Here is a 14,246-nt window from a genome sequence, read left to right as displayed (position 1 = left end):
TCAGACAAACCAACTACAACCAATCACAATTTAACCTAAAAAAAAAAAGAATTGCTGAGTGAGTAATTAGTGAGTGTTTAGATAGAAAGGCACACTAAAGCCACTAATCTCATTTAATATTTCCCTGAGGAGCTCAGCTAGGGAAAAAATGAACAGTAATGACTAAACTAGATTTCAGCATGAATCTAATCTACCTTTGATGTCTATGTCGGGGGGAGGGTGTGTTGCATACAGGTGACTCAGTGCATAAGTGACTGTCAGAGGAACATACTGTATCTCCTACTCTATATTATATAAGCCCCATATTTATACTCTGTTTATTTGGAAGTATCCTATCACAATGCATAGTAACAGTGTGACACATTTAGAAATGTACAGTGCCAGTGGACAAAAAACTTCTCTGACATTTTCCCTTCCTCATTTGGACGTCATTTCCCAGTTGGGACTATTTCTGTCCCGTTATCTCTTAAGTAAAGCAGAGTGAAGTCAGTTTCTGACTCTGCATCTCCTCCCTCTGCCTGTAGGATGGTAATCACCCTGACAGGACTCCCTACAGCACAAGCGAATGTTCTTCCTCTTCTGCTGGAATCTGTCTGCTTTGCTATGATTAGATTCATCACTCCCGCTAGTGACATTAGCAGAGCGTTCATCATAAAAAAACACATGATATATAATGGACATTGGCCCAAATGCATGAGCAAAACGACTCCGATATCTCTATCATGAGTGGTCTGCAAAAATAATTGAAATATTATGTTTCAATATCTAGTCTAGTTCAACAATGTCAATGTTACATTCATGTATGGTATTTCATTTATTATAATTCTATATTGTGCCATGTATCTACTATCTAGTATATGGCTATTTATATATATATAAGGGCGGCAGTGGTTCAGTCTGTAGGGATTGGACTTTGAACCGAAGGGTTGCCGGTTCACGTCCCGATCGGACCAAAAATAAGGAGTGTGTGCTGGTACTGGAGAGGAGCCAGGTCACCTCCTGGGCCACTGCCAAAGTGCCCTTGAGCAAGGCACCTAACCCCCAACTGGCGCTGGCTAGACTAGCTGCCTCCGCTCTGACCTCTCAACTGCATGTGTGCATATGTGTGTGTATTTTTATATGTATGTGCATGATTTAAAAAGTGTGCACTGTATGTACCTGTATAAAAACGCATGTGTGTGTACGACAGAGTGGAAACTGAATTCCCCCCTCTGGGGATAAATAAAGCTCCATCTTCTTCTTCTTCTTCTTCTATATGTGGTATATGTTTACCCTTTTTCAAACATATATATATATCCTGCTAACTGAGTACCTTGCTGCCAGACCAAATTATGTTGTGTTTAACATACAATGATAAGCATCTTGTCTTTATCATCACTTGGTTTTAAAGCCGTTTCATAATTTGTTTTGGTAACACTTTATTTTGATAGTCCATAGTTAACACTCTATAAGTCATCAGTTGACATTCAACAACACTGTTTCAACAGACAAGTAACATGCATTCAACTAACTGCCAGTAGAATATACATTAACCATTAGTTGATGATCAACAGATAAGCAACTAAAGTTCAGTCTATTACATTAAGCAATAGTTGATGATCAACAGATAAGCAACTTTAGAGTTTAGTTGACTATCTGTTGATCGTCAACTAATCTAGAGTTGACTATTAGTATACTTTTAGTAGGTTCTCCATTAAGCGTTTGTAGGCATGTGTTAGGACTATCCAATTAAAGTGAAAAACAGTTGAGAACAGTAGAAAGTCTATAACCTATCAACAGAACACATACATTCATCCACTAATTATATGCAACAGACATGGGAATAAAGCGAAATGTTTTGCACAACTGATCACGAACACTGGATAACTGAAGTCAATACCAGGCTATAAAGCACAGTAGAACAAACACTATACAAAGCAACAGCTCATCCCCTTTTCTGTCAGGTAATTTTGAATGTGGGTTGAGCGTTGTTGTTGTTGTTGTTGTTGTTGTTGTTGTTGTAGTAGGGGGGGAGTTTTTTCATTTTGGAAAGCTACTTTGGGGAAGTTTTTTGGCGACCTGTTAATAATTATGTTTAGATGTCCTTTAGTAGGATTGAATGTGGTTCACAACTGTTCAGTTTTTACTTGTTGTATATTATTAAAATAAAAAAGCTTTCTTTCTCTGATATGCTGTGTATAGTGTTTGTTCTACTGTGCTTTATAGCCTGGTATTGACTTCAGTTATCCAGTGTTCGTGATCAGTTGTGCAAAACATTTAGCTTTTGTCTGTTGCATATCATTAGTGGATGAATGTATGTGTTCTGTTGATAGGTTATAGACTTTCTACTGTTCTCAACTGTTTTTCACTTCAATTGGATAGTCCTAACACATGCCTAAAAACGCTTAGTGGAGAACCTACTAAAAGTATACTAATAGTCAACTCTAGATTAGTTGACGATCAACAGATCGTCAACTAAACTCTAAAGTTGCTTATCTGCTGATCATCAACTAATGCTTAATGTAATAGTCAACTGAACCTTAGTTGCTTATCTGTTGATCATCAATTAATGCTTAATGTAATAGTCAACTGAACCTTAGTTGCTTATCTGTTGATCATCAACTAATGCTTAATGTAATAGTCAACTGAACTTTAGTTGCTTATCTGTTGATCATCAACTAATGCTTAGTTACTTGCCGGTTTGAACGGTGCTGTTGAATGTCAACTGACACATGTCAACTGATGCACTGTTGACATGCTACTAAATGTCAACTGATGACTTATAGTCTTATAGACTATAGAGTGTTAACTATGGACTATCAAAATAAAGTGTTACCGGAAAGGCACTACTTCAAACTGAAATGCAATATATTTGCCTTCTAATGAGCTTGAGTGCCACAGTAAATTGTCTTGGGGTTAGTGTTGGTAACAGCTATAAAGCAGATACATTTTTCCAGACAGTAACTGGACACATAACCAATGTGATCAAGTGGTGTCAGTACTGACCTTGAACATAACATTCAATATTAAAAAATGGCTAGCAGCTAGCATAAAAAGCCTGCTATATTTCCTTATGACCCACCTGTAGTAGCTGCTGTTTGAGCTTCTGTATCTCGGACAGGTTGAGTTCACTGAACAGGTCCGGCACCGGGTGCAGGCCTTCTCCTTTCCAGCCCGGTCTATACTCCCCGTTCATTTTAGCCAATCCGGTGCCTGTGTGAACATGACCGTTGCGACGATTGCTGTCCTCGTTGTTGCCGTTAGCAGCAGGCATGGCGCTGCCGTTGGTGATGTTGGTCTCCTCAGGGAACTTGAGACCCTCAACGCCAGTGACGGTGAGGGCCAGGTGGGCCCCTGCTCCGTAGACACTGTCACTCAGGCTGAGGTGGTGGGCCAGCTCCTTCCTCAGATTGTTCTTCTGCTCGCGCTCACTCTTTAGGGCATCTAAGGCCTCCTCCAACTGACCCTGAGAAATGTCTTTCAGACGTAGTGCGTCTTCCAGCTGACTGTTGAGGAGGACAGTCTCCTCCTCGAGGACTTTGATCCCATGTTTCAGTCCTTCATACTCCACCTGAGTAGCAGCAGAGAGGACGGACAGGAACAGGAAAAGAAAGAGTAGAAAACATGTCATTTAATTAGTTAATTATGCTTTAAAACACAAGTATACTCTTTGTTAAGGATTGGATGGCCCTGTCCTAGGTCACTCTAGAGGAGACAATAGGTGTGAGTAAAACAAAAAAAGGTTAACATTAAGCACACTTTTGACACTATTCTTAACATATAAAACAGTTTTTACACGATGTGATTTTGACAAAACACTTCTGCGAGTTGTTATAAATGCAGATTTTGTGCAAAAAGTATAGTCTAAAAACATGCTACGATAATGTGGTCAATTATAGATGATAAAGTCATTTGGATTTGATAATAAAGTAGGAAAAGACTTTCATTTTGATTTCATTTAAAAAGTGACGCAACCTTTCAGTAAAATCTAAATATAACATAATTTGAGAGATATAAAGTTGATGTATGATCTCAATCTAGCTCAGCACAGGTATATAATATTGTCTAAAGGCAATACAGACACTGTAGAACACTTCAGAGAATACTGCAGCTCCTTAAGGGAAATAAAGGATGAGAGCACTTTATGATCCACTGCATCCTGAAATTGATACTGAAAACATAACAAGGCTCCTGATATTTGGAAATGAAGTGTGAGTCATGCATTTCAACTAACATGGGTCTCAGCATGTAAAGGCAATGAAAAGCCGTGTGTGTCTTTAATAGAGAATTCAGTTAAAAGAGTGCATGTGTAGTGAAAGCCTTAACACCGACCTGGCTCTGCTTGAGCGTAGATACCAGTTTCTGCAGCGTGATGTTCTCCTCCTCCAGCTCGGTGTAGTCCTGAAGCAGCCTGGTCTCTCTGAACTTGTACTCCTTCACCTCCTCCCTCATCCGGCTCCTCTGTAGCTCCAGCATCTCATTACTCTGGAGCAGAGGAAACGGGAGGAAAAAGATGAATAGAGAAGATTAATACAATGAGGAGAGAAAGAGAAGAAAGAAAATAATTGAATAACCTAAATTCATGGCAGGTAACATTCAAAACTCTTCCATCATTTGAGGATGCAGTGTAATAATGCTGATACATAACTATCACGACTTTGCGCACAGGAGGTAACATCACTCATATCTACGCTGTACAGGATTCAACCCTCTGACAGAAGAGAGAGGAGGAAAAAGTTGATCAAACTATTTTATCATCTTAAATTTGATGAGTCAGCACCCTCAGAGTCCTGAGAAGTTAATCATTTCAGGTCGCCTGCTGTGCACAAATTAAGAAAATGTAGCATATGCTGGACCAGATACAGATGAGAGAAATGAACCAGCCTGAAAAGTCATAAATCTTAGTATAGCAAAATCCTCCATCACACACAACTATTTTATTCCAAATTAGAGAGATGGATGAACTGACTGCATTTAAAGCAATGCCCACTTTAAGTGACTTGTTGACAGTTTTGTATGAGAGGGTTCATAATCTCCAGGCAAAAGTCTGGGGGCGATCAAGTGTTGGTAGTATAAGTGTGCATGCATGTGTCTGTGCATGTCTGTATCTGTCCGTTGGTCTATCCACAGCTAATGTTCCCAAGTTCCCTCCAGAGTTAACTTCCGTGACATAGTGACATCTCTATGTAACACCTGTGCTTTTATTAGCTAGCGCTACAACACATTATACATGACAGGGGGCGGGACATCTCTAAGTTGTTGACCAATCGATTCAGAGCCGGCCAGCTAACCAATCAGAGCAGACTGGGCTCTGTTTTCAGACAGAGGGTGAAAATAGGTGCTGCAGCAAAGGCAGTATGAGAACAATTAAGATCTTTTTGAACATTAAAGCGTGCAAAAGCCCAAAAATCCATATTAAAGTTTGGTCTCAACATATACAGGAGGACCTGCAGAGATATACATTCCATAAGCTATATATTACAATTAAGTTAAATACGTAACATTTTAATATTGTTATCTACGTTGCCAACTTCAATGTATTAAGGAAGCCTTGAGGGACAATTGAGTGACATTCAGCTCTTCTTTTCTTGTGGTTGTGATCTGCAGTGTGAACTTTTCCCAGTTTTGCATTGCTCTTGCTCAGCCACCTATTTTTCATCTTAGAAGTGACTAAATGTGTTCAGTACAATGCAAGCACTTCTAAATTGGAGCATCAAATTAAGCGTAGTTTACAGTATTGTGCGCATGTGTTCGGCCTTCTCATCGAGAGCGGCCTGCAGCTCCCCTGCAGCTCCCCTGCAGCTCTCTGTGCATATGGCAGAAGTGCTGACCCAGAGGCAGTTTCAGTGGGTGGGTGGGTGCACTCACAGGAGGAAGGAACTCAGAGACCTGACACACATACAGCCTGTTCTATGCTTCGAACCTCTAGAAGCTCTGTATGCGAGTGTGTGTTTCGGGTGGCCACTGTGGTGCTTCTAGAGATGGTAACTGGACTGAAACGACATAGCATTATCATACACTGCATTTTTTTATTTGTACAGTGGCTGACAGCAGCTCCTACATTTTTAAATCTAGTGGAGGCTCAACTGCAAAGCACATAGAAGTACAGTAAGACTGCACTGAGAATATTTGTATACTAATCCAGGAAATATAATATTAACCAAATGTAAATAACACACCTTAATACCATTGATAACACAGTATATTTGTGGATGCTATGTTATTGATAAAACACAAGCTTCCCTTCCTGCGTCTTACATATTCGTGACATTGCTGCGAATTACACTAGGCTAGGTATAAAGTAACAGGATTAAAGGCCAATTATCAGTCAGTGAGGCTTTATAAGAGCGGAGCTGATGGGGGGGGGGGGGGGGGGGGTGCTACAGCGGCCGGGGTCAGGGACAGTGTGGCACACAACAGAGCACACAACACACTCATCCCACATCTAGAGTTTACACACTGTGACACTGTGACTGGGACAGATTTGTTGGATTCGACACAATGGCAAACATGGCAGAGGTCCAGCCATGTGGCTTTCATTCATCAGTACAATCACTGTTGTTGTGGGGAATAAGTGTAGAATGTTACCACAGGATGGAATACATTTAAGATTCTTTTTTTTGTAGGTTTACATTGACAAAAGTCAAGATAAACTGCAGGTGTTTTGTGTTCTGTATGCCATCATTTGGGGTGCCGTATATACAGTACATGATAACATAACATTTGTACAATATTATTTGTTTTAAAACAGTTTTGCCCATTTCTAATTCCTAAAGTTCAGATTTTTTAGCAAAAAAAGCCAAAAGCAATCTTTTTTCTGGCAGAGATACACTTTTACCATGTATTATTTCTTGATGAATCTGTCTATGTTAATAATATTTGTGAGAGATCACTTGATGGAAGCTTTTGATTTAACATTGCTTGTGACAAATGAAGCCCCCAGTGCGGCTGCAACACATGGTTCCCACGATAAAAAAGACCACTCCCCCTCATTAATGGGAATCCCAAATGCAAATGAAGATTTCAAAGAGAGCTGGAAACTGTTTGATGAACACATCATCAAAGAGCCATGAGCGTGATGCAACCAGGTGACAGATGTGTGTGTGGAATAACAACTCAATAATATGGTGACTATGCTCATAGTCAGATTCCCAAATGGAAATATTATGCTAAACAATGTGGAATATCTTGACTAGAAAGATTGTGTGTGTGTGTGTGACATTACTCTGCCAACTTTCACACATGTTCGAGAAATGACACGTCCAGTGTGCAACAAGTGACCTTCACAACACTCCCTGATGTTTTTAGTGAATGAGTGTGTGTACTGTGTGTGTAGCAGCCTGGCTCTATCTGTCTCTACATATGTGCCGAGCTCAGGGCATTTCACTCATTCCCCAGCTTAGCACCGGATTTGCCCCCCACAATGGGGTCGTGGCCACAGCGCCTGACCCCCGCTCAAACTCCTGTGCCGCCCGACACAGTGGCTGCAGAAATTTATGAAAACATAAACGCTCTGCACGTACGCACATGCATGTTGACCCTCGTTCTGCAACTGTGACCCTTTGGCTTTTGTCAAACACACAGATATAATGTCAGTTGGTGTACAGTAAATATAATAAACATTTAGAAAAATAAATCCAATAATGACAATTTATTATTACTTCTTGGACGTAAACAACAAATGAATTGACCAAACTTTTAAAAGAAAGGAGATCTTTAACTTAAACTCAACACATCTTAAAGTTGCAACACCAAAAAACTAAACTTTTAGCAATGGTTATTACAATGTTACTGTACTACTATCTAAACAAAAAACATCAAGGGATAAATACAAGGAAAAAAGATAAATGTGTGAGAAAACCACTTTACCACCAGCTGCTCTTGCAGTAATAAGTAGTGCCTTTCTTACTGTCCTAATGTGCACAATGTAGTAACTGCTTTTTTCGTCTTTTGTTTTCTTAGTTATGTTCTCTGTATTTTATATGTTTGTGTTATGTGTTATGTGTAACGTTGCTGCCTTCTTGGCCAGGTCAGCATTGTAAATGAGATTTTATCTCAACGCTTTTTATCTGGTTAAATAAAGGTTAAATAAATAAATAAAACGAAGCTAATTAAATGAGCAAATGCATGAGCCCTACCGTCAGCTAATATAAAGCTGTTTTCCAGAGGTGGGGAGCAACTAGGTACATTTACTCAAGTGCTGTAATTAAGTACAATTTGAGACACTTTGGATTTCCATTTTATGCTACTTTGTACTTCTACTCCACTAAAATTCAGAGTTAAATTGTGTACTTTTGCTCCACTACATTTATTAAATACCCTTAGTTACTTTGCAGATTTGGATAATAATGTGAAATATAATCAACACTTAAATAAGACTTTAGTTCCACCTGGAATAAATTCACTAATTACACTGCAGTGTACAAAGTCTTTGATAACAATTTAATGCATCAATAATTATAATCAAAACATATCATAACATTTTGCATGCAGGACTTTTACTTGTAACACAAGTCTGGTACTTCTACTTTTACTCAAGTACAAGATCTGAGTACTTTTCCGACCTCTGCTGTTCTCACATACTGTATACTACATATTACTGTTGTTCTTGTCTGGCCTTCTCTGAACAACCATCTGTAGAATGCGCCATGCTCACCTCCCGTAGTTCCTGCACGAGTGCGTTGAGCCTCTCGTTCTCGGCCTGGGCGTTGGACGCCACAGAGCGGCTGAGCGTCACGTTGGTCTGCAGCACCAGGAGACGGCCCATGTAGTAGGCCTCCTTCGAAGCTGACTCCTGCAGCAACGTTTCCTCATTGGTCTCCCCATCCTCTGCCACCTTACGCTGGTTGGTGTAAGCCTGGCCGAACGCCTGGGGAAGAAGAAACAGAGGGATTGTCAGAGGAAGAGGGCAGCAATGCAATGCAATAATATATTATATTATATATTATAAAAAAAGAAGAATAAATAAACCAACAAGCATCTTTGTAAAGTCAAAATTGACACTGATCTAAATCCTGTTATATTAGATCAACATACTAATCCATACGAGGGATTTGCACCCACTGCTCGCACATCATTCAGTTATGGCCACTAGGCGTACTCCCGCTGCCATTTTGACCATGAACAGCACTGACAGCATACATGCAGGGTCTGTTCCTCAAGGATAGCTGCCTTATATCTATGTCAGATGATGTTTCACTGTGATCAATAGACACACTGTTCCCATTTTCCTGACACAGGTTTTAACGGCACCAATAGCTGACTTGTCATGATCGAGGAGCCAAGGCTTGATTGAGGAAATCAAAGCAGGCCAGCCGCACTGTAACAAACGAGTGCTGGAACTAATGCGCAAAAGCTTGGTAGACTGCATGGAGCGTTGAGGAGTAACTAGTTACACATGTCCCACAGAATTAATGGTTAAAATAATGAAATTGTAAAAAGTTACAGTTACAGTTACTATTCAAAATGTTGTCTTACAAAGGTTAAATCCAACTGTTCTTCAGTAATATCTATTCATTAAAGAGCTTATTTGTAGGAAATAGGATTAATTATGTTGATTTGTTCCAATGTCTAATGTAAGACATTACATTACTTTGATGAAGTGATTTAAGGTAAATTACTTATTACATATACTTACAATTGGTAACTACTGTAACCTGCAATACTGTAACCTGCAAACTTTTACAAAGTTAACCTTCCCAAAAATGACTGCACCAACAACATAAGATGAACAGTTACTTTGGGCAAGGTTAATTGAATTACATATCAATTGTATCCTGACAGGGTGTAGACAGAACAACATGACTTGTAACGCCCCCCCCCCCCATCGACACACATGCAGCAGCATGTGGTTCGATAAATACTATGAGTCATCCTTTAGTTTCTCGGCAGATCAGCAGGAAGATATGGATATGTGGCCGGCAGCGGCCCCTCAGAGAGACAAAGGATCAATACCCCTGTCTCTGAAAATATGTTATGGTTAACTATCGGCACGTGAAACTGAAAACAATGCAGCATGTATAGCTATTAGGGTGCACTTCCTGGACAAAGCCCAAGTCAACAATGCATACTTAATCACAAGGGAGCCATATATTTTGGACTAAAGTACTAATAATTTACAAAGTCTTTCCAATCCTACCTTGACATACTTACAACATAATTCTCTCTTTCTCTTTGTGATGAATCATTTATAAGGTACAAGCATTTATATTTCAAAGAGCGCTTTGAGCTCCAGTGTGCAGCTGTCTTTTCTTTCCAAAGCACTACTAATCAGGAAGTAGAGCACTGGCACAAAGAGGAGCATGATGTTGAGCTTATATGGTGATAAGCTGTCAGTTCACACCTCTGTGTTGCTGCTAAATAAATTGGTGTGAAGATCCGTGTGAATGATTGCGATTAATCCATTTATCAAGAAATGGATTCAAACACCACTTCATGAACTTTATTGACCACCTGCCTCTGTCACATCTGACCTCTTGTTTGCTGCCAACAGTTAATTCGGGAAAAATAAATCCCGTCGTAGTCAAACAGCTCAAATAAATACAACGGATAAACCCTTTTTTTCTGATAATTTAACTCAGTGAATTTACATATTGTAAATCAGGTAAATTAAGCCCTACTCATTCAAAAAGGCACCGATTACCTCAGGACACTTAATTATTCTAATTCAATAGACCCTTTTGTTTGCCTTGTGAATAACAAATGTAACAGTTAGCATATGAATAGGCAGCGGTAATAATCAGGGCCGTAAAACAGCTGTTAATACACAGAACATTAAGCCACTCAACGACCAAAACTGTCCTCAAGGACGTCCTTTAAATGACTAGGAAACACTTGTGGAAAAGTACTGTATTTTAATCATCTCTCATTTTCCCTCTTTCACTGCACCTCTTTTTTCTCACTTTCTTTCATACTCTCTTGTTCCCTCGCCTTTGTGCCCTCTCTTTCACTCTCCTGGGGGCCACAGTGTGATGTGGTGAGCGATTAAGAGGGTGGTCCTTATGAACAAAAAAGCTGATCAATTCCAAGCAGTTTGACTGAATGAGATTTAATTCTGGTGTCAGATGGGAGGCAGTCAGTGTCCGAGCAGGCCTCAAAGTAACAGCTGGGCCCTGCAGGGGGACCAACAAATAATCTGGACCCAAAGGGTTCCAGTATCATGAAGTCAAGAGGCGCTTTCACACCAAGTACTTTTCCCAGAAATAGTTCCCGGAACTTAGTTCCCCGGAACTCTTTAATTCCTGAACTATCTAGTAGATCGCGTTCACACCGGAATAAGTCCCTGAGGGAGGATTAGGGATATGAAGCCGCTGATGTCACTTCGTCTTCTTCTGCTTTGGGATTTACTGGCAGGCCGCAAACAACCTCACGGCGTATACTGCCACCCGAAGTCCCGGGTAAATCGCCAGAACGCAGACACCTCCTCATCACTCCACCGCTCCCACTTTTTATTTTGTGTTGCCATAAGCTAGTCTCTCTCCGTTGGTGGGCTGGGCTAATGCTAATAATGCTAATGCGAGCAAATAAAATGGTGGCTTCACAAAAACTTTCCGGAGTTTTACGGGGCGTGGTTTGCAATTCGCCCAGCCAATAAGAAATTGGAACCTTTTCCTCCCCAGGAAAGTACCACCTCAGGGACTGAAAAGGGGTGAAAAGGTTCCCGAAAAAAAGTTCTAGTTCCAGATCTTTTTGGAGTGAACGCAAAGTCCCAGGAACTATCGGAACTATTCCTGGGAAAAGTACTACTGAGAGAGAAAAGATTAACTCTCTTGACTGGTGGGCAATTCAAAAGATGGTATAAGCTAAATATAAAAACTTCTCAGTGCACAGTTGTCTTAAAAGAATAGTTGGACATATTTTATTGTTCCTTTATTGTAAATAATTAGATGGGAGGATTGATATCACTCTCTTGTTTGTAGGCTAAATATATTGGATCAGCGGTTAGCTTAGCTTAGCAAAAAACTGGAAGCAAGGAGAAACAATTGGCCATATTTCCAAAGGGAACAACATCCACCTAAAGGCACCCCTCTCACTAATACATTTGCTTGATTACAAAAACAATAAAGGAATGTGTGGAATTACATAATGTTGAAGTCTTTCTGAAGTGAGCTTGACGGGCAACTTGCAGAGACTTAAGGAAGTTACTGCTCCTGGTCAAGCAATAGCATGAAACATAGCTACCTCTAAAACCAGTCCGCAAGTTGTTGTTTTAAATGTAAATTTTACTATTAAGTTACAAAGTCTCTATTAGTGAGGCCTTTGGACGGAGCCAGGCTAGGTTCCTGTTTATGCGAAGCCAAGCTAACTGACTGCTGCTGCTGCTGTGAATTTCCAAAATGTACTACTACTGTACAATAGTTTTACCATGATCAGCTGTACAAAAGGTTTGTTTCAATAACAAATTACATAAAGGGGGGCCCAGGTGTATGGAGGCTGAGTTCTTACTGCAGCAGCATGGCCTTTGAATCTGGCCGCGGTCCATCTGTTTCCATTGTCCTGACTCTCTTTGGCTATCATTTAAAGGTACAAATATAACAAGAAATATGAATACATATTTTTTAAAACACCTTATTGAATAACCAAGTTCTGAAAATGTTTGTTAAAAGTAAAGAATAATCCGGCTAATCACTTCCAAATTTCAGCACTCTTTACTCAGATACTTCATTAAGTATTTATGTCTGAATTACAGACCAAAACCACAAAGTAACAGACCGTCTACAGAAGATCTGTCCCACTTGCAGGCAGTGATTCAGCTGCACTCATCCACAGAGAAGCAGTGGGTCTTGGATGTGTAATGAGAGGCAGGTGGTTTCATCACAACGGGCTGAGTCGTGCTCCCTTAAAGCCCGCTCCCTCCATCTGCATACTGCACCTCTTAAAGGAAATCACAACGTGTGACTCTGATGTCTGAGGCTCCAAATGTACACATAAAGGTGCACATTGTTCTCTGACCCTCCTGATGCTGTTGCACCACAGTTGCTGGCGGGCTAAAAATAGCACTGTGACAGCTCTGCATTTTTCAGGCTAATTACGTGAACGTCACTAAAAAAACTGCACGCTGTTTCATTATAATGAGGTTTACGCTGTGTCTGTGCCTAATTGATAAACAGTTATTCAACCCAGATAACATGTGAAGAACGATTAAAGTTGAATAACATTTCCTCGAGATGATTCCATAATGGAATCACTGATTGGCAGCCTGCTTTTGTTTTGCTTACTGAAAAGCCGATAATGCATTCAACCTTGAGGCTCCTCGGCCTTCTGTGCCTCAGCGGATAAAGTCCAAACAATGGAGTCCCCCCTCTATAGATATTCATCCCTGGGGCAATGGAAAGAGGAGCACAGAGAGGGAACAAACCAACCGCTGCACCAGTGGGAGAGGAGGAGCGTGTGCAACCTTGAAATCCTTCCCTGTCTGTTGCTGATCCTAATAAGGAGTCAGGGGAGGACCTGTGGGTATATGTACTTACACTAGGAGTCTATTTTTACACCCAGGAGGGACAATGAGTGTGAAATATTTATATATCAGCAATTAATAACAACTTAACGCTCATGATTAAGTGGACGTATCCAGCAGAATACACTGTAAAAAGAAGTTTATTTAAATATTTTCTAACTTGATTACACAGGCAAAACTAACCAACATTTGTAGTGATCTATTTATGTGCCCATGTTAAGGGCTAATTAGTGTGGATTTTAATTAAAGGATTATCCAATATATTAATAATTAAGTGGTGACACAGCAAATCCTTAATTATTTATTATTATTATTATCGTCTAGAAAGTTGGAAAATTCATAAATGGATGTGTCAATTAAATTATATTTTTTGAAAGTACAAGAGGAGAAATGGGCCATTTTCATTGCTCAATTTGAGACAGGTCAGCCTTAAATCGGGATCACAAGTTTGATTTAAATATCAACCTAAAGACATCTCGTATAGCTCTGATCTCTCTCTGCTACTGCAACATTTTGATAAGTTGAGCAGAAATCAGGGTATTAGAAAATTCGTATGAAAAACACTAAACACACACCAATACGCGTACACACAAAAAGAGACACACACTGATGTCCAGATGGTCGGCCGAGCCAACCACATCAGGGATTTCAGTACCATGGAGAGAGACATGCAGGACTGCTGCTGAGAAGCCGCACAGCTGTCAGCATCATGAAGAGACCGGTGTGTGTGTGTGTGTGTGTGTGTGTGTGTGTGTGTGTGTGTGTGTGTGTGTGTGTGTGTGTGTGTGTGTGTGTGTGTGTGTGAGATTGA

At 40.2% G+C, this 14,246-nt stretch overlaps 1 protein-coding gene across 13 annotated transcripts in view; it reads right to left on the bottom strand.

Moving 5' to 3' along the window:
- Positions 1-14,246, bottom strand: part of bicd1a (bicaudal D homolog 1a) — a 47,288-nt gene that overhangs the window by 7,814 nt on the left and 25,228 nt on the right. For all 13 annotated transcript variants that reach the window (XR_013808848.1, XR_013808849.1, XR_013808850.1 and 10 more), the window contains exons 2-4: positions 8,636-8,848; positions 4,312-4,464; positions 3,062-3,550 (exon numbers count right to left, since the gene is read on the bottom strand). Coding sequence is in view for 4 of the 13 variants with exons in the window: in XM_079685189.1 (XP_079541315.1) it covers positions 3,062-3,550; positions 4,312-4,464; positions 8,636-8,848 (855 nt within the window). In the remaining 9 variants the exon portion in view is untranslated. The remainder of the gene's footprint in view (positions 1-3,061; positions 3,551-4,311; positions 4,465-8,635; positions 8,849-14,246) is intronic.

This window comes from Notothenia rossii, assembly GCF_949606895.1.
Source record: "Notothenia rossii genome assembly, chromosome: 5".
Classification (NCBI taxonomy): domain Eukaryota; kingdom Metazoa; phylum Chordata; class Actinopteri; order Perciformes; family Nototheniidae; genus Notothenia; species Notothenia rossii.
This window is presented reverse-complemented; position numbering and strand designations above follow the sequence as displayed.